Source organism: Stegostoma tigrinum, chromosome 3 (assembly GCF_030684315.1).
Source record: "Stegostoma tigrinum isolate sSteTig4 chromosome 3, sSteTig4.hap1, whole genome shotgun sequence".
NCBI classification, from domain to species: domain Eukaryota; kingdom Metazoa; phylum Chordata; class Chondrichthyes; order Orectolobiformes; family Stegostomatidae; genus Stegostoma; species Stegostoma tigrinum.
In genome coordinates, this window is record NC_081356.1 from 19,421,193 (window position 1) to 19,447,817 (window position 26,625).

Sequence of the window (26,625 nt, forward strand, 5' to 3'; positions counted from 1 at the left end):
ATCCCCCTCTCTGATGAAGGGTCTAGGCCCGAAACGTCAGCTTTTGTGCTCCTGAGATGCTGCTTGGCCTGCTGTGTTCATCCAGCTCCACACTTTGTTAACTTGGATTCTCCAGCATCTGCAGTTCCCATTATCACTGATATAATGGAAATCTTTCTGAGGTGCCACAGCCAATGGGATCGAGTTCCCACACACATCAGCAACGCGGATCCCCATTTGACACTAGCCCACATGTTGGATGGTGCAGAGCCAGATTTTAGCACTGCAGTTCCTGTCAGAGGCAGGACTACAATGATGAAGCCACAGGCTGGCTTTCACTTCCGAGAATGACTGCTTGTTGGACAGATGTGTGTGTTATGAACTGTGCTAATGAGCAGGATGGAAATTGGATGATCAGAGTTTTCCAGTGTTTCACTGGGATCCTTTTATGACAGATAAAGATCTCTGCTTTAGCTTGGGACATTATATTGCCATCTGTGTTCGTCATGACTAATGCCTTTGGCTCCAAAGGAGTTTAAGATTCTGCAGAATTTGTTAGCTTGCCAACAAAAAGCAATTTCTGGAATCAAATATACCATCTAAATTCCAAAATAGTGAATAGAAACCCAAATATCAATAATAACTCAAACAACAAGAAATGGACACTTAGTCTTAATCAATAGCAACATGCAAAAAATCTTGACAAATGTATAGCTTTCCAAATTACTTCTCTATTTTTTTCTTCCTCCACCTTGCCTTTAAGCTTAGCTTGCATTTGCCACTCCCTTCACTGCATCAAGCAAATCCTTGAAACTCTGTTTGTGCACAGCTTTACGAACGGAAACACAGCTCTGAAGAAGATGCTGAAGGTAGGCATTAGCATAGCTCAGTACTCAGCCACTGGCAAAACTTATTTCCTATATTGTTCCTTCATTTTCCCCACCATAGTGATTTTGGAGAGCAGTCACAAATGTTTTCTAACATTACTCATTTCTTCAATGTTTTAGCTCATACACTGGATTAAAACCCAATGGTATCATGAAGTAGTTTCAATAAGCCTTTACCTGAATGGTATGTGGTGGAGCTTTAACTTTTGTTTTTCAGAGACCTGTTCCAATGTCATGAAGGACAACATTGATGCTGAACAATGGATAATACAGATCTTGGACTGGCATGTAATCTGTTTTTTATTTCCCATAAGATTTATCTAGTTTATTCTCAAAAGAAATGAGAGATGTATTACCTCGCATAGCCATTTTGTTTTATTACATATATATGTTAGTTTTTTTTTAATAAAGAACAGCAACCAGTTTAAAGCCCTTTTTATGTTATAAAAGTCTGACATATTTATAATCCAAATGACAGTCATAAGGTGTAATATATATCACAAATAGTTCAGGTTTGCAGGTTTAACTGCACTTATGCTAATTCAGTAAAAATAAAGCAATAAATATGGGTGAGAGACATTATGATCTGTGATACAACATCGCTGTAGAGATGAGAACTGGAATTGATAAGAAGCCATCAAACATTAACCTATTGCATAGCCAATTAAGATCCTTAATATACCTCCAAATTTCAGAATGGTTAAAACATAGAATTTAGGGAAAAATCATGTCAGTTTTTGACACCAAATATTATACTATTGTTCCTTTATTTGATATTTCACAATATTTTATTTTAGAAAGTGTACACAATGAAACAGGTGAATAAAATCTGTTTAATTTGTAAGAGGGTTTATTGGCCATTAGTAGAAGGATTTTAACTTGGGGAGGGTTTAAAAAATGCCGGGCTCAGAGGAGTCAGTGCATTCAGGAATGTGAAAAAGCACACGACCAGAAGTCGGCCATTCAGCCTTTTAAATTCAGGTGCCTGTCGGAAATTTTTGTTTAATTAATCTACCTTCAACCGATTTTCCCGGGAATGATTTACCAAACTTTCACACTTTATGTCTGGATGTGCTTTCTGACACCACGCCCTATCTTTAAGGTTATGCCAGCTTGTTCTGGCTTCTCCTTATACAGTAAATGGTTTCTCCTGATCTACCTTAAAGATCGTTTAATCATCTTTAATCCCTCAATTAAGTAGCTTTTTCACCTTTTATAATTGAAGTATTGGCAGGATTAGAAATCCCGTGTATGTAACCAGAACTGATAAGTTAACCTAGATAATAAAATGTGAGGCTGGATGAACACAGCAGGCCAAGCAGCATCTCAGGAGCACAAAAGCTGACGTTTCGGGCCTAGACCCTTCATCAGAGAGGGGGATGGGGAGAGGGTTCTGGAATAAATAGGGAGAGAGGGGGAGGCGGACCGAAGATGAAGAGAAAAGAAGATAGGTGGAGAGAGTATCGGTGGGGAGGTAGGGAGGGGATAGGTCAGTCCAGGGAAGACGGACAGGTCAAGGAGGTGGGATGAGGTTAGTAGGTAGATGGGGGTGCGGCTTGGGGTGGGAGGAAGGGATGGGTGAGAGGAAGAACTGGTTAGGGAGGCAGAGACAGGCTGGGCTGGTTTTGGGATGCAGTGGGGGGAGGGGAAGAGCTGGGCTGGTTGTGTGGTACAGTGGGGGGAGGGGACGAACTGGGCTGGTTTAGGGATGCGGTGGGGGAAGGGGAGATTTTGAAACTGGTGAAGTCCTGGTGATAAATTAACCTGTTTAGTCCTGGCAAGTCCAGTGTATAATTTATGAGGTGTGGTGTCCAGAACATATTGGTGTACTTCAGTTGCACCCTAACCAGAGCTTTGTATAGCTATGGCATGCCTTAAAAGTTGTGTGTGATACATACATATGAGCTGGGCATGAAACATAACGTGTGCATATATCTTGGGGTGACATTCACAGTTACACTGCAGTTAATTAGTTGAGTAAAGCATTTTGGCCCAAAACCTCTATCCATCTTCGTTCCGCCTCCCCCTTTCTCCCTATTTATTTCAGAACCCTCCCCCTTTTCCAATGAAGGGTCTAGGCCTGAAACGTCAGCTTTTGTTCTCCTAAGATGCTGCTTGGCCTGCTGTGTTCATCCAGCTCCACACTTCGTTATCTCGGATTCCCCAACATCTGCAGTTCCCACTATCTCTGATACAATTTTAACCTCACTGCAAAGCCTATTCCAGGGGTGCTTAACTCGAAGAAGTTACCCTCCTCCCTCTGGACAAGCCTCAGGGGATCTCTCTCCCACTGCAATCCATCTTCGATCCATCTTCGGTCCGCCTCCCCCCCCTCCCTATTTATTTCAGAACCTCTCCCCCTCCCCCTTTTTCTGATGAAACGTCTAGACCCGAAACGTCAGCTTTTGTGCTCCTAAGATGCTGCTTGGCCTGCTGTGTTTATCCAGCTCCACACTTTGTTATCTCAGATTCCCCAGCATCTGCAGTTCCCATTATCTCTGAATCAATTCACACTGTTGGATTCCCAGTCTGTTCCTACTTATTGTGTGCTGGGAGTGAGCTCCCATTTTTCTGAGCTGAACTTCCAATTGGAGAATATACCTGAAATCCAACTGTTCCCTCTTAATGCAGGAGTTGGTGGAATTCAAACCATGCCTCCTTTTATATAATAGTTCTTGTGTTCCGGTAAGAGTTTGCATGTCCCAAACTTTGTGTGAATTGGATTATTTTCCTCTTCTGTTCAACAGCTAAAATATTTTCAAAAGTCTTCAAACAAAATAATGTACAAATTAGGCACAAGGCTAGGTCACTTGATCCTTCTAGCTCATGCTGCCATTCTGTAGAATCATGACTGATCTGATTCTTCTATATTCCTATCCACTGTGATAACCTTTCACCTCCTTGCTCATCCAGAAGCTAACCACCTCATCTTAAATGAAAGATTCTGCTTCCACTGCCTTTTGAGGAAGAGAGTTTTAAAAACATGATGGAGAAAGATTTGAAAAAATCCTCATTTCTATTTTAAATGGGCAAACTATTATTTTGAAACAGTGAACACTTGTTGACAATCTACCTACAATGGCAATACCGCTCTACATCTACCCTATCAAGACCCCTCAGGATTCATGTTTCAGTTCAGTCACCTCTTAGTCTTTGAAATCCCGTGTGCCCAAACCTCCCTCATAAGACAACTGGACCATTCCAGATATCAATCTGCTAACTTTCTCGGAAATGCTTCCAGCACATTTAGATTTAGATTTATTGTCACATGTCTGTAAAATACAATGGAGAGTGTTTGTTCATGTACAAAATGCAAAAAGTTGACATGCTCCAGCGGTATCTTGCAACGCTGAACGTAAGTCAAGATTTTATTGCAATAGAGTTCAACATTCCCTCATCATCTTGTTACTCTCTGCCCCTCCTCCTTTGCTGCTTAACATTGGCCGCAGCCTCTGTGACAGGCTGTGGGGTCTTGGGTGTGGTCTGCCTCGGCTCTCACTGACTGCCAGCTTTGAGATGGGGTCAACGAACCCAGTACCATCCCTCCTGGACACTCTCTGATGCTCCTCCAGGCACAGCTGCTGGTCATCGGCCTCCTCCAGGCCTGATGCTGAAGCCTCTGCGACATTAGCACCAGAACCATAGCCGGCCATGGTTCTGGGGCTGCATGGGGGTCCGGTCCCAACCGAGCCCACACCCACTCCCTTCCGTGGGGAAAGAAAACAAAGGAAGAGAGAAATCCAATTACCTTTGCTACCGCCACCGGTCACTGGGAGGAGCTGCCACTGTGGCTGCTGCCGCTGTACATGTTTGGGAGGCTCGGCCAACTCTCACCCTGCTGAAGACGCCACAAAAGGCTTTTAAAGATAAATAAGGAGAAAAGAAAAACAGCAAAAGTAAAGAGAAAAAGAAAGCAGATGAGACCTGAACCAGGAACCCAAATGCTGCACTACTGCCCCATTGCCACCTCGAACATCCATCCTTGAACGAGAAGCCTAATATTGTACACAGTGATCCAGATGTGGTCTCACGAATGAGCAATGATGTTTACAGTTATTTCCTTTTGAACGTATGATATGGGAACTGCAGATGGACCATTTGGGGTCCCAAGCCTTCTCTTCCATTTTTAGACTGACTGTGACCCACATCTCTTATCTGCCCAGGCAGGACAACCTGCCCAGAGTTTTGGTTGCTAAAAATTAATGCCTTCGTGTAGGAAACCACATGAGATATCAGCATTCTTCATGAGACCTCAATATTTGTGCTCAGCATGTGGCTTCCCAAAAAAGTGACGCACCTAACAATAGATGTTATTTAAACAGTAAGGAAGACCCTGACAAAGATGTAATTTATTGACTGCATTTTCTATTAACAACTGGCAAACTAAAATATTCATATAGTAAGTGATTGACAGTGTTGTGGTACAGGTAGTTCTGCTATAACATGTGTTTTGTTAACACAAATTTGCTGTTAATGCAATTGATGAATAGTGAATGCTGTTTGGATAATGCATACGCTCTGCCATACAGCAATTTTCCATAGTGATTTCAATATAACATGATTTTCTATAGCAATTTTCTTTAGCAGAATTTTCAATAGTGTGAGGCCACACAAGAATACAATTATCGTGTTATATGAGAACCACCTTTAGAAAGATGACTAGAGCTAAAGAAGAGGTTGAAAAATCTAATTTGTTCTTGAGCTATGTTTTGTTCAAAGCTGATCAACAGAAAAGGGGAAACATTTAAAGAGAAAGTCGCACTTACAGCAAACTAACTTGGCCCTAGCTACAGAGAATTGTCAAAGCCGAAAGGAGAGAGTGATGCATAAATGTATGAACCAGGTTTCATAGCTCTCCTACACTGCTTGACAGCTATGGAATATTATTCTTTTCATGAGTTCTAACTATTAGTTAGATGTTGTTATGTAACCAAATGTAATTTCTTTTGAAAAAAACCTAAATGGGGATTCTACAAAGAATAATACCGAATTTTAAACTTTTTAAACTATAAACTGATAAGTTAGAACTCCTGATTGACAGGTCAGAAAATGCAGAAATGAAAGTTTAATTTAATTTTCCCACAAAATACATTGATCAATAATTTTGCCATATTGAAATGGTTATTTGAAGGAAGAATGAAAAATATCTGCTTTCAGAAACCAGCTATTTTGCCAATTGAAATTACAATGTTTTTTTCAAAGGACACATTATTTCAATGCAATTTTAAAACCATAAATGCTATTTAAGTTTATTGTTTTCATTTATTTCCAGGGATGTGCCTTTTATTGGGGATTCACCGTGTGGATGGCTTATTATATCAATCATCCTCTGTATACACCTCCTAGTAGGTTGAGTTTATTGCATGATTTAGAATTTAGTTGTCAAAAAAAGTTTTCTAAATTTAGGTTTTAGTTTAGACTTTTCAAAACCTATTCAATAAGTAATGCAATGAGAAAAAGGATTTGTTTCTTCTATGTGCCTCTGATGCTTTCAATAGTACTAATTTGGTAGTAACTGATGATTAATAAATAAAGATTGTGATGATAACTTAAAGAGTGGCTACCCATTGAAGTAGGAGCAAATTGTTGTAGATGTGATCTCACATTTTTTTTGTTTTCAGCACCTTTTGACAATCATTGATTAGTTGCAAAGTGCTTTGGGATACCCTATGATGTGAAACATGAGTCTGTTTGCCTTTCTTTCTGTTTTTTCTTCTTGAATATACCTTATTTGTTGCTTCTTTAAGTCTTGAATTTCGTATTTTGAGTGCTAGCCTGTTCCATCAACTATAGTGAGATAGGTAACTATGGTTAACTGAATCTAGCAGACATGGAAATATTATTTGACAGGTTTTGAACAAGGAAGTATTATTGTGAGACTAAATCCAGTGGTATAGCATGTCCAGCAGTATGCAGATATTGGATTATATTTTCTGATGAGTAGCAATCTCAGTGAGATTACCTCACTTTTCCTACATTTTTCCATTCTATGCAGTTTGAGCAAGAGATTTGGACGACAGCTCCTTTCGAAATATGGAGTGTAGCTTAAATCCAACAGGTTCACAGTGCGGAATAGTTGGGGATAGTCAAATCATATCTCCTTTTCATAGTGGTAGTTGATCTTTTTTGTGAATTAAGTGTTCAGCATTTTAGGGTCAGCAAGTTTGACAGCTCCTGTTAAAAGATAAGTGCATATGGTGAGTGTGGTAGAGTTAATAGAGTACCAGCTGGCAAGGATGCCAAGGAAGAAATATGCCCACCATGGGCCTCCTGCAGTGCCACAATGATGCCACCCGAAGGTTGCAAGAACAGCAACTCATATTCCGCTTGTGAACCCTGCAGCCCAATGGCATCAGTGTGGACTTCACAAGCTTCAAAATCTCCCCTTCTCCCACTGCATCCCAAAACCAGCCCAGCTCATCCCCGCCTCCCTAACTTGTTATTCTTCTCACCTATCCCCTCCTCCCACCTCAAACTGCACCTCCATTTCCCACCAACTAACCTCATCCCGCCTCCTTGACCTGTCCGTCTTCCCCGGACTGACCTATCCCCTCCGCACCTCCCCGCCTATTGTCTCCTCTCTACCTATCTTCCCCTCTATCCATCTTTGGTCCGCCTCCCCCTCTCTCCCTAGTTATTTCAGAACCCTCTCCCCAATCCCTCTCTGATGGAGGGTCTAAGCTCGAAACATCAGCTTTTGTGCTCCTGAAATGCTGCTTGGTCTGCTGTGTTCATCCAGCTCCACACTTTGTAATCTTGGATTCTCCAGCATCTGCAGTTCCCATTATCTAAGAGATATTGTGTTCTGATTGGGTGATTTGAGGGTATCAGGTTTGGTGGGAAGTGAATACAGTATTGAGTCTGGCAACAGCAAGGTGACAGGTCCAATGGCAGTACAAGGTTATTTGGTCTCAGTGCAAAGTACAGCAGGTCAGGTCACAGCAAAAGTGAAGTGTTTCTGTTGCTGGGGGAACAGGACAATGAATGAATAAATGAATGAATTTATTGTTACATATATCTTGAAGATTTAGTGAAATGTACTTTGTTGTCACAATCCAAGCCATTTTGAGCTATAATAAGATTGAAAAGAAATTACTTAAATGACAGTTCATCTTCTGATCATAATGGGTCTCAAACACATCTTCAGGTTTTCTGCAAGGTCTGTAGAAAAAGTTCCAGTCCTCAAGGAGTCCTGTTCCAGAAATGACAATGATGCTGCAATTGCCTCAGGATACACTGATTCTGCTGCTCTCTGACACCACCATCCAGGCTCCAGACACTGCTGCTACTAAGAGTCTAGGCTTCAGGCCTACTGCCTGTAGGTATCTCACTCCAAATAATAACTGTCACCCAGAGTCCAGGCCTCGGAGCTTATGTTGCTGTCACTCTGGCCACTATGCTGCCAAGAGTCCAGACTCAGTTGGGTCCAGGAGAGTAGGGTGTAGATTAGAGTTCAACAAATATAAGATATCTTAGGGAGGTGTGTTGGGGATGTGTCTGGTAAATTAGAAATCAGGAGTTAGACTAGTTTTTCAGCATCTAAATGAAATTCCAGTTTTCCGAGCTACCATCAGTTCTGATGAAGGGTCACCGGCCCTGAAATGTTAACTCTGCTTTCTCTTCACATGCTGCCGGACCTGCTGAGCTTTTCCAACAGTATCTGTTTTCTGATCCTGATTTACAGTATCCACAGTTCTTTCATTCTTTTTTTCAGCTTTTAACTTTTCCCATGTAACAATTAACCGAAGAGGAACCTTCTGAAATCCGCAGTTAAATAGATACTTTCCTCTACTTTCAGGCAACTTCCTCAGTACACTTTGTTGGGGTTCTCGAATGGCCTGACATGTAACTCCTCTCAAAACTGCAGAAAAGCCTATCTGGTTACCAGGAAACCCAAGCAAATGTGGGAAAGTGGGAAATGTAACTGGGGACCATCACATGACATTTTGTCTAAAATATTGACTCAGATACAATTTGTGCTACCCAGATAGGAGGCATTTAGTGCAGCTTCTAAAAGTAAATAGAAAGTGAATTAAATAATCGTGGGATACCTGTTATACTCTCGGGGACAGATCAAGGTTTGGAATGACACCATGGAAGCTGGTGGAATGTCATTTAGGTTCATAGAGTCATACAGCATGGAAACAGACTGTTTGGTCCAACCAGTCCATGCCAATCATAATCCCAAACTGAACTAATACCATCTGCCTGCGCTTGGCGTATATCTCTCCAAATCTTATTTATTCATGTACTTACCTTTTACATAATATCTTTATCTGGTATAAATATCTTTTAAACATTGTAACTGCACCCACATCCACTTCTTCCTCAGGAGGTGTGCAAACCACCCTCTGTATTAAAAAAAAATTGCTCCAATGCCTTTTTAAAATCTTTCTCCTCTGACCTTAAAGATAATTTGCTAGTGTTGAAATCCCCCATCCTTGCCGGGACCTGGGGGGTGGTGGAATGCCTGCCATTCATCTTATCAAGAATCCGTCATGATTTTATAAACCTTTATGCGGTCACTTTGCAATGTTTACTGCTCCAGTGAAAAAAAGTTTCAGCCAATCCAGCTTCTATTTCGTAGAATAAAAACTGAAAATTGGAATCTAGCCTCAATATCTGTGTCATGAAACTATCATAAATTATTGTAAAAATCCATCCGGATCTCTGCAGTCCTTCTCAGGAGGAAGCGTTCTGTCCTTTACTGGGTTCAGTAACTTACCTGAGAACCAGAGCAGTGTGGTTGACTCTTAGCTGCTCTCTGAAAAGGCACGACAAATCATTCAGTTTAAGGCCTCACTAGTGGTGCAGTATAGGTTATCTGTGATAATGCGTGTTTCGTTAATGTAAATTGATGAATAGTGGATACTGTTTGGATAACACAAATTTTCTACTGTAGAGTATAGCAAAAATCTGGAGCAATTTCCCTGTAATGCAATTTTCCCTGGTGATTTTCTATAGCGTGAAGCCACACAAGAATGCAACTATCACATTATACCAGAAATACCTGTAAATAAAGAGATAGATAAATCAGACATTGTCTGTGGAGAGAGAAAAAAAAGTAGAGTTTACACTTCAGGTCAATGACATTCCATCAGAATTGAACTAAATAACAAATCTAAGATTTTATGAAAATACAGAGGCAAGAAAAGAGCAGGATTTGGACCTGGTGGTCAGGAGGGAGGAAGGAACAAAATGGAAAGTTTGTAACGGATTGCAGTTGTCACAGAATGACTACAGTGTGGAAGCAAGTCACTTTGCCCACTGAGTCCATGCAGAGTAATTAATTTGCAGAAGTTAGCCTTCAAACTTCATTTTCACATGGTCAAATTCAAAAATGCACACCACAAGTTCATCTAATGCACTATGCCAGAAGACACACATTATATCTATTTCGAAAAAAAAGTGTCATGCCAGACTACAGGTGTGTTGCTATCAATACGTGTACATCAAGGAAGAAGAATGGAAAATAACAAGGGAGCTTTAAATCAGTCAGCAGAGTACCATAGAATCTCTACTGCTTGGAAGCAGTCCATTCGGCCCATCGAGTCTACACCATCCCTTTGAAGAGCATCCCAAACAGACCGAGCCCGCTACCCTGTTCCTGTAACCCTGCATTTCCCATGGCTAACCCACCTAGGCCACACATCCATGGATACCTCGGGCAATTTCGCAATCCACCTAAACTGCACAACTTTGGACTGTGGGGAGAACCTGCAGCACCCGTGGGAAACCCACGCAGACATGGGGAGAATGTGCAAAATCCACACAATCGCCCAAGGGCAGAATCAAACCCAGATTCCTTGTGCTGTGAGGCAGCAGCACTAACCACTGAGCCTCCGTGAATCAAAAGTAGTGAAATCTGTCCTATAGGAGAGAAAAATTATATATGTGTCATGAATTGCATGCCTAGATTTCCAAAAGGAAAGCTTTGTTGATCAATCTTATTAGTGTAGATGTAATTTATCTAGCTATCCAGTGACCTTTGACAAGGAGCCACGTGATAGAAAAATGAATAAGACCATTGCAGGGATACGCAACAGAATAAGTAGCTAGCTGGTTGCAAACTGCAAAGCAAAGAAGAGCCTAGACAGTAGCTATTCAAACTGGCAGAAGATGGAAAGTGTAGAGCCACAGGCATCAGTTTAGAAAGTGCAGCTGTTCATGGTTTCTTAAAAAGCTTTAGACATTGGATTTGATGGTCAGATGTCCTGCTAAGTGACAGTGCTGGAGATAACAAGGCGTAGAGCTGGATGAAGGCCAAGCAGCATCAAAGGAGCAAGGAGGCTGATGTTTCAGGCCTAGACCCTTCTTCAGAATTTCTGAATTCCTTCTTCATTTCTGAAGAAGGGTCTAGGCCTGAAACATCAGCATTCCTGCTCCTCTCATGCTGCTTGGCCTGCTATGTTCATCCAGCTCTACACCTCGTTATCTCAGATTCTCCAGCGTCAGCAGTTCCTACTATCTCTAGTGCTGGAGATATGTCCATTGACTGTAAAATAAAAATCTGAGACCCTTACTTTTTGTGTCCTTGCAATGCTAAATCACAGACAACCCCTGGGAACACTCCCAAAGTGGAATATTGCAGAGGTTATTCTCCTTTTATACAACATCAGATACCACGCTCAGGTTAAGTTTTTAAAGGCCTTAAAGTGCCTCAGTGAAGTCAGTTTGTAGATGAGTGAATGGGTCAATGGGTGAAGAAGTCTGTGGGTGGGTGGGTGATTTGGTAAAGGTGTGAGTGTGCGTGCAGGTGGAGGATCAGTTAAGTGTGACACTGGGTGAGCAGATGCCTGAGTGCATGAGGAGTGTGTGGGTAGGTGAATCTGAAGATGGCGGAGAGTGAGGTCATGAGTACATCTGAAATTAAAAAGTGGAGTAACCTAGGGTAAGAACCTGGGTCTCTCTCATAACTCTAGCCCCAGTGTCCTACACAAAGGTCGGTATTGGAGATATTCTCGCATAGTGTCCTTGGCAGCCCATCAGAAACTTCAGCTTCCCAGGCAGTTGGTCAGGACTTCTGATGGGTCCTAAAGTATGACAGTGACAAACATCTCAACATTCACTAACGGCATCTGTAGGTTCAGTCCAGTAGTTATGCTGACCCATTGTAAACAATACTGAGAAAGATTGAAACAAATTACAAGAAAATGTAAATGAGCTTGACAAATAAGCATAATATTGTCAAACGAGTCGCAAAACTGATAACAGAGGTTTTACAAACCAGTGTGAAAAGGTCACAGGTTAATCGGAAAGAAAGAATCTAACTTGGAGTTTAGGATTTGGGATTACAATTACACAAATCAGAAAGAGTGGTAATGCAGCTCAATAAAGGTCGTGGCATAAGCAAATCGACCAGAAGAATCGATTAATCTGGAATAAAAAGATATGGGGACCATTAAACAATTGAGTTATCATTTAAAACAAAATTGGGTCACTAGTGTCCTTTTAGGAAAGAGATTCTGCTGTTCTTGCACAGCGCTGCTTACATGTGTGAGAAAGTAGGGAGTTTGACTTGGTGGGATTCCCTTTCAAAGAGCCAGCACAGACATGACAGGCCAAATGGCCTTCCTTGGTGCTAAACATTCAGCCACAGCAGAATTGTTACTGTGTTTGGTAATCTCACAGCCCAGCACATTATCCATTCTACCATTACCATCAAATCAAGAAGCCAACATTTGTGCCGGAGTAGCATGCCTTCCTTCAGAAGTATGAGAACATGCTAGGAGCATCACCAGGCTGAAAGGAAAAATGATGCCTACCTGGTTAAGTTGTGCCACTGGCTTATATTCATGCTAAACAGTAGATACATTTTGATTTAGACCCCAACAGATTATATCAATGCTCTGCAGTCCTGTTACATCAACAGGAGGTGGTGGCCTGGTGATAATATCACTAGGCTATTAACAAATTGTTGGAAGAACCCCTCTTATTCACTAATGTCCTTTCGGGAGGGAAACTGCCATCCTTACCTGGCCTGACCCGCATGTGACTCCAGACCCAGAGTAATGTTGTTGACCCTTAACTGCCCTCTGGGCAATTGGGGACAGGCAATAGATGCTTGCCTGGCCAGTGATTCCCACATCACAAGAATGATTTTTTTGTAAAAAGGCAGAAGTGATGATGGATGATCAAACAAAGATAACCATCCTGAACGATAATAGAGCCCAACACATCAGTACAGAAGATACGTTTGAAGGAATTGTGATAATCCTTGGCCAGAAGTGTCAAGGTGTGGATGAAGCTCTACCTCCATCTTGGTCTCAACCATCTCAGATGCCCATTTTCAGCCAAATCAATCAAGGGAGAATCAAAGGAACAAATGACAAATCAGGACATTGTGTTTTCAGGGAAAGACTTTTGTGAATTTGATGCTGTGACAAGCAGAGTGATCTTTCCCCAGTATTAATGAGGCCCTGGTTGGATTGGCTCCATCAATGATGCATTGAAAATGGAGGTGTGCTGAAGGTGCTGCTCTCCCTGAAACAGTCTGTCAAAAATATAATTTCTAGGTATATAGTGCAGATGGCCTAAGCTCAACTGGGCAATAACTTTCATAACTGCTAGAATGGGTCAGCTGTTTGAAATTGTGCAGCATCCCTCACCTCTTGATATCCAAAACAATCTCAACTATCTACAAGACACAGATTAGGCATATGATGAAATTTTCTTCACTTGACTTGTTGGATGTTGCTGCAATAACACTCAAGAAACATAATGTTGTCTAAGGCAAAACAGTCCAGTTGATTGTCCCAATAACCTAAACGTCCAACATTCCTATCACTGGCACAAGTTGGCTGTAATCTCTAATATGTACTCACAAAGACTTCTTCAACATGGTTGCCCAAAGCCATGATCTCCACCAGTGGGAGTACTAGGAAAGGATACATGGGAACGTTGCTATCTCCAAACTCCCACTTCAGACGCACAACAACCCGAACTGGGTCTTTCATCATCACTGGGTCAAAATCTTGAAAAGCCTTATCTGCCAGCTTTGTGGGGAAGTTTTCCATCACATGGAGTGCAGTGATTCAAAACTCTAGGAGTAACTAGAGATGTTCAATCAAGTCAGAGTGTATTAGGAACGACCGCTAACCTGCCCCCCTCTCCACCTCCCTGCCCCCGCTGCCGACACTGCCAAGAACCACACCCCACCCCCAACACAAACACATTTCCAGGGTGGCTTACAAATGGAAGAACATCTCTTAAAACATTTGTTGTTATGCCTATGCTCACAGTTTAGAATTTGCCTGACAACCTCCAGCTTTCTTTGAGGCACATACATTACCAACAATACAGGAGCCGGAAGATTAAAGGTGACCACACGGCGTTAAATCGAATTAGCAAACAGTGCATTTTTGTCCAGCAGCTAGAGACAGTTTAAATCTTTGCAGGCCTTTAGTTTTAAAAGAAATGGATATTTGAAGTTATTTTGTGATAATTGTTTCTCTTCTCAGTTCTCTGCAGATAGGAAATCAATAGCAAGATGGTATGTAAGTGCCAATATTGAATTTATTGTAACAGACAGAATGGAATGTGTAGGAGACAAATGAAATTATCAGAGCTTATGATGAATAAATAAGAGGATATTCTTTTGTGAATCAGATGAGTGGCAGATTGTCAATGATGAATGTTGCCTATTATACGACGACGGCGTGTGAAGCAAAGGATCCATGAATCCCAACGTATCAGAGATAATGGGAACTGCAGATGCTGGAGAATCCAAGATAATAAAGTGTGAAGCTGGATGAACACAGCAGGCCAAGCAGCATCTCAGGAGCACAAAAGCTGACGTTTCATGCCTAGACCCTTCGTCAAATGAAGGGTCTTGGCCCGAAACGTCAGCTTTTGTGCTCCTGAGATGCTGCTTGGCCTGCTGTGTTCATCCAGCTTCACACTTTATTATCATGGGTCCCAATGTCTTGGGTTTTGAGTGGGATCAGCACAGGATGAGCTGAAACAGGTTTCAGTTCTGGCAGAGAGAGACACTTTGACAAGATTGAAGGATTAATCAATGGGAAAGTCATTACTTTATGTCTTGAGGATCTGAGCCATGTTGCCACTATTTAAGGTAATAAACTAAGGTGAACAATATAACCTCTGTAGCAAAATCATTGGGAAAAACTGAGATAAATATCTTGACTCTATGCTATTCAAACTCTATTTTGTCTGTATTTTAATGTATCATACTTTAATTTTAGTATGCATTGAATGTAAAGAACAGAGGTAAAATTGACATGTTATTACCGTTAGTTGTAGTCAAGCTGGAATGTAAAGTGAATTATGAACTCAATAATAGACTCACAAAATCAAATGATCGTGTTGTTTATTTTGACTATATTAGATTTTATAACTCTGAGCTTGTTAAAGACAAAAGTCTAATTCTGTGGTTGATTGCTTTTATTGACATCTGTGTTTAAAGTAACAATAGAAATGGAACAGGAAAGCAGGGAATAATGTGGTTCTCTCTTGCAGTACACCTTACTCAGGTCTAACAGAGACCAATTTGTTAACTTAACAGGAGCAATAATCCTGTATCAGTCAATTTAACATTTAAAGTTGATCTAGACCTGCAGATAGCAAAAATGTTGTACGGAATAGTAAGTGCTAGAAATACTCGACAGATCTGGCAGCAGGTGTGGAGAGACACAGAAGATAGCACTGAGTCAAATATAACTCCTCATCAGAAATGAAGGAGGTTCAAAATGTGTTGGGTTAGATGTCATTGAAAAAAAGAAGAGGGATAAAGAATGAAACAGAAGTCCTGGTTTAGGATATAAGTCATGTACTGGTGTGAATCCTATTTATCATATTCCAGCTTTAAGACAGAACCTGTGCCTGTGATTTGCTTTACTAACCGATTGTTGACACTTGCATAATAACCATTAGTGACTCATGGCATCACTCTTGCCTGCATTGGAAACTGAAAAGTGGACATCAATTCTATGGCTGAGATATAGGATGGATGGAATATTAATCAATTTTTATTTTCTGAATGTTAACATGGCATTTATTGTTGAAGTCACAAGTAGTACATCACTGGCTGGTTGTTCTAGGGGTATGATTTTTGTTTAGGAGTTTGTATTTAAAAGAGGTGTCTTGGGTTCAAACCCCAGATAAACTGCAGTTGTGTGATCTTGCTTTAAGGATGGGACAGTAGTTTAGTGGTTAGTACTGCTGCCTTACAGCACAGGAATCTGGGTTTGATCCCAGCCTTGGGCGACTATCTGTGTGGAGTTTGCTTATTCTGCCTGTGTCTATGTGGGTTTCCTCCAGGTGCTCTGGTTTCCTCTCACAGTCCAAAGATATGCAGGTTATGGTGAATTGGCCAGGCTGAATTCCCCCTGTAGTCCATAGATGTGCAGGTTAGGAAGATCAGCTGTAGTAAATGTGTTTATGGGATAGGGTGAGGGGATAGGGCTGGGTCTGGGTGGGATGCTCTTTGGAAGGTCAGAGTCAATGGGCTGAATGGCCTTTCTCTGCACTGTAGGGATTTTACGATTCTAAACCTAGATCTGTTCTTGCCAAGGATTATGAATCCAATTTCCTTAAATTGGCAAACACAATTTAATACCAATTTGTATTGTTTTTCTTAATCCCCACCAGGATTAGAATAATGAGCTGTAATCTATCTAAACGTGATATTAGTCCTTCCCTTGCACATTTAGAGTTTTACATGATAATTAATGTTGTTAACATTGCTGCTGGGGCAGAATGGGCAGACAATTTTGATTACACTTAATGGTCGAGTTTCCATTTCTAAGGTCAGAACTCCAGCATGGTATTTAATTTCTGGATTCTGACACTACACCACACCAGAAACATACAAGTGTTGCTAACTTAAATGTGAATTAACCTCATTGGCCCTGAACAACTTTTGCTCTCCATTTAGCATTGTTACAACTCACCGGGGTTATCTGAATCAAAGAATTGAGCTCTGCTATTCCCTAAGTCAGACCAAATGTCAGTTTCTTTCCCCCTCTAAGATATGCACAATACCCCCATTGCATGCTACAATGCTCCAGCGAATTACCGTGCCAACCAGAGGAACAACATCTCATCTTCAAACGAGGAAGTTTACAACTTCTAGGCTCAATATTGAGTACAACACCATCAAATTGTGAACCCATTTCTTCCCTTCCTTTTAGGTTTGCTTGTTACATTCTCTGTCACCCTCTCTCCACTCCTACCACCCCAGTGCAACTATCTGTTCTTTTCAGCCTAGCAGTTAGACACACCATTCAGAGATAGTAAGAACTGCTGATGCTGGTGTTAGAGATAAAACAGTGTGGAGCTAGAGGAACACAACAGGACAGGCAGCATCAGAGGATCAGGAAAGTTGATATTTCAGATCAGGACCCTTCCCGAAACGTCAACTTTCCTGCTCCTCTGATGCTACCTAAACACACCATTGTTCTGCACTTCTCACATTTCAATCACTTAATCTGGGCTTTCTCTCCCAACACTCGAACCCCACCTCCCACTATTGCATAAATGCTGCTCCCTCCACACTTTAGCTCTGTTGAAGACATGAAACGTTAGCTTGCATTTTCATGGATGCTACCAGAGCCACTGAGATTGTCAGAATCTTTTTTCACCTCAGTTTACCTGATTTTCACATCAAGTTTGATACAGAACACAAACCAGATTTCTGCACAGAACAAGAATTATTATTTATTACAAGTAGACCATAGTTATAAGTAAACAGATATAAATCATCAGCATACAATGCTACTAACTAAAATCTAATACCCCTGTAAAATCCCTTATACATATGCACACACAGACAGGAAAGCAAACACGGAAAATAGATTAGGCCAAGCAGCATCAGAGGAGCAGAAAAGTTGACGTTTCTGGCCTAGACCCTTCTTCAGACCCCATTTCTGAAGAAAGGTATGGGCCCGAAACGTCAGCTTTCCTGCTCCTCTGATGCTGCTTGGCCTGCTGTGTTCATCCGGCTCTACACCTTGTTATCTCAGATTCTCCAGCGCCTGCAGTTCCTGCTGTCATGGAAAATAGATTATTGACAGAGTAGGAAATGTGGAAAGTCAGTTCAATGGTCTTTTCCTGTTTCTGATGTTAAGATTGTCCTTGTTTGGCTGGCCAGATGTCGTCTTGTTCTGAATGCTTTCACTGGTATGTAAAGCCATGCGGAGCGGCTGACCCCCTTGAAAAATACCTCTGAATTACCAATTCAAAAGGCATCGCTTATTACAAATGCTGCAGAAACATAATTGATTTTCTTCAGGTTTATACCTGTGACAGCAGGCAACTTCTAGGCTGGGAGGAGATATCTCCATCTCTATCTATCGCTCTATCACTCACTCACCATCCATTGTCTGCAATCTGAGCTTCAATCACAATGCCTGTCATGGGTGTCAGATTACTTGCTTTCAAGATTGCAGACACACTTTGAAAGAAAATTGTTTCTAATTTCAGTCCACTTTTTTTTTCTGGAAACACAAAAATACACCGGCATCGCCCTTACCGCAGTGATGGGTGCAATACGGCAGCAGGAGATGTCAAGCAGCTGGCCTAATTTAGGAGAGAGATAATGGGAACTGCAGATGCTGGAGATTCCAAGATAATAAAATGTGAGGCTGGATGAACACAGCAGGCCAAGCAGCATCTCAGGAGCACAAAAGCTGACGTTTCGGGCCTAGACCCTTCATCAGAGAGCTCTCTGATGAAGGGTCTAGGCCCGAAACGTCAGCTTTTGTGCTCCTGAGATGCTGCTTGGCCTGCTGTGTTCATCCAGCCTCACATTTTATTATCTTGGCCTAATTTAGGAGATCTGTTCTTGCCATTGTATTTAAATAGAAGTCCCACTTAATTGGGGCACCCGAAGTATTAGATAGGATACAAACAGAAATTCCTGGACAAACTCAGCATGTCTGGCAGCAAACTCTCTCTCGAGGGAAAGCTGAGTTAACGTTTCAGATCCAGTGACTCTTGTGAAGAAAGGTCACCGGGCCTGAAATAATAACACTACTTCCCTCCACACACACATGCTGCCAGACCTGCTGAGTTTCTCCAGTGATTTCTGCTTTTTTTTCAGACTTTCAGCATTCAAAATTCTTTGCTTTATTTTTGCATTAGATAAGACACTAATTTTCCACTTGGCTGGATGAATGTGATGGCATTGGAGACAGTTCAGAGAAGATTCACGAGTTTAATTTCAGAGATGAAAGTCTTGCCATTTGAGGAGTGATTAAGTGGTTTAGGCCTATTCTTGTGAGAGTTTAGAAAGATGAGAAGAGATCTTATTGTGATATATAAAATGCTAAAAGGGATCAACAAAACAGATGTAGAGTGATTGTTTCCCCTTGCTGGGCAATTTAGAACAAGAGGTCATAATTTTAGTCTAATGGGTGGCAGATTTAAAACAGAGTAAAAGAGGAATTACTTTTCTTAAAGGGTTGTGAGTCTATGGAATACACTACTATAACATGGAGTGGATGTTGGGACACTGAATACATTTCTGGAGGAGATAGACAGATTTTTATTTAATAATAGGTTAAAGTTTTATGGGGAGCGAGCAGGCAAATGGAGTTGATATCAAGATGAAATTAGCCATGATTGTATTAAATGGACAAAGTAAGAAGCCACACAACACCATGTTATAGTCCAACAGGTTTGTGTGAAATCACAAGCTTTTGGAGCGCTGCTCCATTGTCAGGTGAGCCTGACAAGGAAGAAAGCTTGTGTTTTCAAATAAATCTGTTGGAATATAACCTGGTGTTGTGTAACTTCTGACTTTGTCCACCCCAGTTCAACGCTGGCACCTCCACATCATGTATTAAATGGCAGAGCAGGGTCGAGAGGCTGAGTTGCCCACTCAAGCTGTTCATTCCTATGCTCAATGGGGTAAGTTTCATCTAATCTGCCAACCACCCAACATTACTTTCCATCAAAATCAACAAGTAATATTGGATGGGCATAACGATTTCCCTTGACAAGTTTGTCAAAATTGCCTGCAAAACATTTAGAATTTGTGTGCCCAGGGCAGGCAACAAAGTATTCCGTTAACCGATTATGTTTGAAAGATTGTAACATGTACAGTGAGAGGCCTGAGAGGGAAGGTTCAATTGGGAGAGAAAGAAATGAGATAAGAACAATTATTTTAAACTGAATATCTTCTACAATTAAATGCCGAAGGAATGAGATTTCATACTTTAAAAAGTTATTTTCCAACGTCAAAACAGTTTACTGGCACCAATTACATTTATTGTATCTTAAAATGGTGCTTTGACTTGAAGTAACAAAATTTAATTTTCTGTAGTCAGTATGCTTCATTCACATCGGCCATGTGGTTTGGTCATCATTTTTCAATCTGCTGAATTATCCCACACTATTTGCAGTGTTGATGTTTACGTTAGCATTTCTGATACCTCATTTCATTGCTGTGTCTACTATCTCCGCACAGCAATTTCGCAACAATCAATGCATTTTAAAAGGGAGCCGAGCTGTAAGATGTAGTTTCTATGAGGCTAACATTGGAGTGAGTGGCACAATTCAGCCAATAGGTTTTGGCTATCAGCCTTAAACTGTGCATTTGCACCTTCTCTGTATTTGCTGTTTCTTTATTCAACATTACAGCAAATGCCTTTTTAGTTCTGTTCATCATCTGCACAAATATATCATCAAATTCAAAATCACCACAATCTCTTCTTTTTGGCAAATATTTCCCGATTGCAAATGTCAGGAACTTTTCTTTATATCAGATCTCATTGAAAGTCCTGTACAGTAATTTAAATAAGAGCTATCTTTATTTAGAAACAGTAAAGTTTTGTTTTGCATTAGCAGTCCTGTTTACTGATATAACTGATATTGCCATTGAGCCACTGACAATTATATGATGGACTTCAAAGATTATTTTTATTACTTTTTTTTCCAGGCTTTGGTAATAGACAAATTATTCCAGCCATGGTTTGTTTTCTGGTATGTATAATGCTGTTTTTACTCAAGATGAGTGCCCATTATAATGCTACGGATTTTGCTCAGTTATTTAGCTGAAATCTAAATAAGCAGTAATTCAAGTTTGGGATAACACAGCTTGCAGAGACAACTGACTTGCATGCCATTGATCCTCATTGGATTAAATCTAAAATTCAAACTTAAATGCAAAGATGTTTTATCTTGCGCTATAACTGATTTTTTCTCAGTCATTTTTAATTTAGATACCTGGGCCTACGAGAGAAGTGTTGTTGTGATCCTGTGAGAACGAAGCTATCTCAGATTTAAACAAAGTCCTCACAACTGTCCAGGAACATTGACTTATACACCTGTTACTTCAGTCAAAAAAATTTGCTTCTCTTTTCAAGTTTCATCAAATTGCTCATGGCCTCACTCTGGATGTTACCTCAAACAGCCTTACAATTTGATGATAAATAAACTCTCCTCTAATTTTAGCCTTTTGTTCCATCTTCAATTCCTCAAGCCACTATTGGCAGCTGTTTCGTCAGTTGTATTGGCTCCAAGGCCTGGAATTTCCTCCTTAAACCTCTTAATAATGTCAGATGTCAAGGTTCTGAGCTCAGGTTCCACTCCACGTTTGTGCACAAAAATCTAAAATAATATTCCAGGGCTGTAATAAAGGAGAGCTGCATTGTCAGATGTGCATTCTTCTGGTTGAGACATTAAAATGACACCCCATCTTACCTTTCTGACATGTATAAAAGCCTGCACAGCCCTGCATTGAACAAGAGTAGTAGGTTATTCCTGGTGCTGTGGCCAATATTTATCCCTTGGTCAACGTCCACATTATTGGACTGCTGTCATTGCAATCATATTTGGCTACTGTGTCCCTCTTGCCAAAGCAAGATAAAGATAAAGTCACCATACCTCTACCAAACCATAGGCTGCTGTCTAATTCAAGAGAGAGATGAATGGTGGGGATTTAAGCTGAGGGTCACCACACCTCAAGTTAGGAGAGAAGTTGAAACAAAGAGTCTTTCATGATAACTTCAGCTAGTCTGAGAATTGAGCTGTTAGCTTTACACTGTGTCACAAACCAGCTGTCCAGCCAACTGAGCTAACCAAACCTGCATTTGCAATTGAAAATTACTTCATTGACTACAAAGACAGTGCCCTGTCTGTCTTACTTCCTTTACTCATCTACAGAGCTTCTGCAAGAATATTTTAATATCTGGAAAGTATTATGAAGGCCACTCATGTTGGTTGGCTGCTTAGAAAATGGTGCATCACAGTGCAATAAAACAAATTTAATCCTTCTAGCATCTGAGATGGTGCTTGAGGCCTGCATCTTGTGTTTTTGCCCATAATTATACCATGGCACAGGCCATGATCAACAAGACTTGGACACCAAGGACATTGCATAAAGAGAAAGATAAAAGTAATGTTGTTGATATTTCTCTTCAATATGCATTGGCAATATTAAGTTTCCAGATGCAAGGAATAGGAAAAAGACACAGATCTGAAATTGGGCCTCCATTTTTTTTTGCCTCGAAGCTCTCCAAAAGTTTGAAGGTGCCATGGATAATACTATCATCTTTCCAATTGACACAGAGTAGAAATAGATAGGCAATTAAGATGAATAAGAATGATCATTGATTTCATGAAGATGTGTTTAGTTTGTAGACCTAGTTGAGTCATAACTCAGTAGGGATTACAGAGGTTTTAAATGACCATCCTGAGAGGTTGGACAGTATAGCAAATTAACTGATTTTAATGCTTCATTTGTACTTAATAAGTTATTTCATAGCAAATGATAAATAATTGACAGTGAGTTTAAGACAATAATATAGTTAAAGATTGAAAGAGTGAATTATATTGAATTTGTAAGAGTCACCTGACACCATTAGGCCAGTTGGAACTTTAACCTAATTCACATTTGTTTCAATAATATTTTATACAACAGTTTTATTGTGTATTAGTTTACTTTCGTAGCAGTATTTATAGGAGAGGTGGCTCAGCGGCTCAGTGGTTAGCACTGCTGACTGACAGGACCTGAGACCTGGGTTCATTCTACCCTTGGGTGACTGTCTGTGTGGAGTTTGCATATTCTCTGCATGTCTGTGTGCTCCAGTTACCTCCCACAGTCCAAAGAGCTATAGGCTAGGTGGATTGGCCATGCTAAGTTGCCCATAGCATTCAGGAATGTGTACATTACGTGAGTTACAGGGGGATAGGTCTGGGTGGGATGCTCTGAGTGTGGACTTGTTGGGCCAAAGGGCCTGTTTCCATACTGTAGGGATTCTATGATACATTCCATGTACTTAATAACAGTGATCACACAAAAATCCATAACTGCAAGCTTCAACTACAATATAATGAGTGTGCTTAAATGCTTGTAATTTGTCAATTAAATTTATCAGAAAAAACATGTGACCTCAGTGCACATGGGCTTCAGTTCATGTTAGTTTATATATCCATGCTTGAACTACAAGTAGTTTAGATGAAGGAATGGGGAAAGAGAATGCCTTGTCAAATTTTGCTTGCAACATTCCTGTAAAGTGCTTTGGAAAAATTCATTGCGTTAAGAACGCTGTATATGGGTTGCTTTTGTTTTGGAAGTGATATGTCCCTCTGGCTGGTGCTAGCTAAGGTGAATTGGTAATGGCAATCTTTTCATTCCATTCATATGCAAGTCACAGCGATGCTGATTATTACTCATGCTTCTCACTCTCTTATCAATTTGTGAAGTGATTTTACTTGAACAGACGAGCATTGAAACAATATCTATTATCTTGACACAGACCCATTAGTACTTTTACAAGACAAGCAGTCATATTGTCACAAGACTTTTGGAATTAAACATCCCAACATTGTATCACTCTTGTTTTTTTTTACTTCACCTAAAAAAAAGAGGAGTTTAAAAAGCTATATTCAGTTGAATTCCTAGACTGTGGTTTTCCAACACTACCATTTTACACTTAGTTTTCTCTCTGTACCTCTATTGTATTATCATTTTTGGAGTGACGTCTCCTTATTGGCATAGAATGCAAGTAGGCCAAGCACCCATATGTTATCACATGACCACAGCCTCTCCGCTTCATAGCAAGCGAAGCATAGGTTGGGTCTGGAGATTACTCTGCAAGGTATACAATAGTTTTGGTATAGTTAAACAACCAGAGATTTTCAAGTAAATGGAATCCATGTGCTTCATTTGTATTTCATTTTGACAGCCCGAGACTTCCCGCAACCACAGAAACTAGCATATGAGATCAGTGTAATAGGAAGGCAGATGGAATATTGGCCTTTATTTCTAAGGGAATGGAGAATAAAATTAGTCTTGCTAATTCTATACAAGGCACTTGCCATATGCTGTTTTGGAAGAGTAATGGGGGAGGGAGGAAAGTGTCAGAGTTTGGAGCAAACTCACCCCCACAACCAGAATAGATCAGAAAGACGTATCAGAGATAATGGGAACTGCAGATGCTGGAGATTCCAAGATAATAAAATGTGAGGCTGGATGAACACAGCAGGCCAAGCAGCATCTCAGGAGCACACAGGTGCTCCTGAGATGCTGCTTGGCCTGCTGTGTTCATCCAGCCTCACATTTTATTATCTTAGATCAGAAAGACATCAGCTTCACAGCCAGAAGAGATAACACAGTGTGGAGCTGGAAGAGCACAGCAGGTCAAGCAGCATCAGAGAAGCAGGAATGTTGACGTTTCAGGTCAGGATCTGAAGAAGGGTCTTGACCCGAAACATCAACTTTCCTGCCCCTCTGATGCTGCCTGGCCTGTTGTGTTCCTCCAACTCCATACTGTGTTATCTCTGACCTCAGCATCGGCAGCTCTTACTGTCTCTGGGCTTCACAGCTATAATGTGCTGTGGGTGGGCTAAATTTCTGAATACTACACGTCACAAAGGTGATTGGCCGTCACCTCCAGTAGAACTGGCAGTGCCATGAGCACAGTTGTGGGTCATTCTGGTGTTGCACACAGGCTGACAAAGAAGGCAGCATGGAATCAGGTTGAGATAAATCTTGTGTTTTGGGCCAGAAAGCAACAATAAAACTTGGAGAGATGGTGTTGAGCTGCAGACCAGGGAATGCTTTTCCATGGAAGTTGGGTAGGTGGGAAATAGGGGTACAAAGGGATTTAAAGGGATGGCCTTTGATGCTCAAACAGAATGCCTTGATGACACTAATACGCTCTTCATTCCAACTACTTTATAAATTTCTTTAAGAAACAGTTGTCCATATGCCCATACCAATTATATCATTGTGTAGAAAGTTTAAAATTGACATCAATTGTAATTGGCACACTGATATTGCCCCTATCTCTGAGCCAAGAGGCTTAGGTTCAGCTCCCATTTACTCCAGAGATGTGTCATAACATCACTGGAATTTAGAAGAATGAGAGCGGTCTTATCGAAACATATAAAATTACAAAAGGAAAAGGTAGGGTAGAAGTAGAGAGACTGTATTCACTTGAAGGTGAAAATAGAACTAGGAGACATAGCCTCAAAATTAGGGGGAACAAATTTATGACTGAGTTGAGAAGGAACTTCTTCACCCAAAAAGTTGTGAATCTATGGAATTTCCTGCTCAGTGAAGCAGTTGAGGCTACCTTGTTGAATGCACTTAAGGCAAAGAGAGAGAGATTTTTGAACAGTAAAGGAATTAAGGGCTATGGTGAGCATGCGGGTAGGTGGAGCTGAGTCCATAAAAAGATCAGCCATGAGTTGATTGAATGGTGAAGCAGATTTGAATGGCCAGATGGCCTACTCCTCCTCCTATTTCTTATGTTATTGTTAGAAAATGCCTATATTATGTGTCTACCTCCCAAGGAGAGGCAAGTAATATCCAACCCATGATTCTCTATAGGCTATTGACCTTTGTTCCCAAATGTAACTTGTCATTCATTATTTAGGTGCTTTGCCACTCTTTATGGCAGTGTCATCCAATGTGTTTGTTAATAAGCTTTATTTTTATTCAATGAACCAAGTCTAAGTTTACTTGCAACTGAAGTTCACAGGCAAGCCCTTTCCAAAACAACCCAAGTAAACGTCAGAAGTTTTTCCCTCAGTGAATCAAATATAATGAGGACAAATTTTGGAAACCTTTTCTGGATTCAGTTAGGATACGTTCTCACAGTAAAAGCCTTTCTGATTTCTAGGAAAGCTACTCACTGCTTCAGCAAACTAAGAACTGAATGCAGCCCTCATCATACACTCATGAAAAGTCAATCTGAAAATAAGTTTCAATTCATGCTTGTATAAATGGATGGATTCAAATCCGTCACAACAATTTTCCACAAATATAACAAATTGTTATATTTGCACTGTTGTAACGTTCAACATGCTAGTGACTTTAAGATGTTGTGAAAATGCCAAGGGAAATTAAATTGAATTTAGATCAACTGTTGCTAACAGAAGCAGGGTTGAATTTATGATAGAAAGCACAAGGTCAATTTCTAACGTTCTGGAAATATGATTTGCTACTTTTATGAACTAAGCATTTGGACAGGTCCCAGAGGCAATTGTTAGCTGACAGATGTTGCTGCCTCTTAGTCTTGTGTTAAATTGGTTCATTACCTCAGTGAAAAGCATTCAAATACCAATTTTAGGGGAGAAATATTTATTTAAAAATGATTGTACAGAATAAACAGATTAATAAAAAGCTTACAACTATATATCACAACAGTATAACAAGTAAGGATTGCATTCAGAAATCAAATGCATATATAATGTTTTGATCACTCAGTACTTATTCAGCTTTTACATTTTTTTTTAGAAAATTGCAGGGTGAAATTCGTCTATGGCAAGAACACCTGGTGAATAAAAG

General features: G+C 40.6%; 1 protein-coding gene across 1 annotated transcript in view; it reads left to right on the forward strand.

Moving 5' to 3' along the window:
* LOC125450575 (trans-2,3-enoyl-CoA reductase-like) overlaps window positions 1–26,625 on the forward strand; it is a 124,290-nt gene that overhangs the window by 88,903 nt on the left and 8,762 nt on the right. The window contains exons 6-8 of the mRNA XM_048526581.2: window positions 743–848; window positions 6,139–6,211; window positions 20,767–20,810. Coding sequence (XP_048382538.1) covers window positions 743–848; window positions 6,139–6,211; window positions 20,767–20,810 — 223 coding nt within the window. The remainder of the gene's footprint in view (window positions 1–742; window positions 849–6,138; window positions 6,212–20,766; window positions 20,811–26,625) is intronic.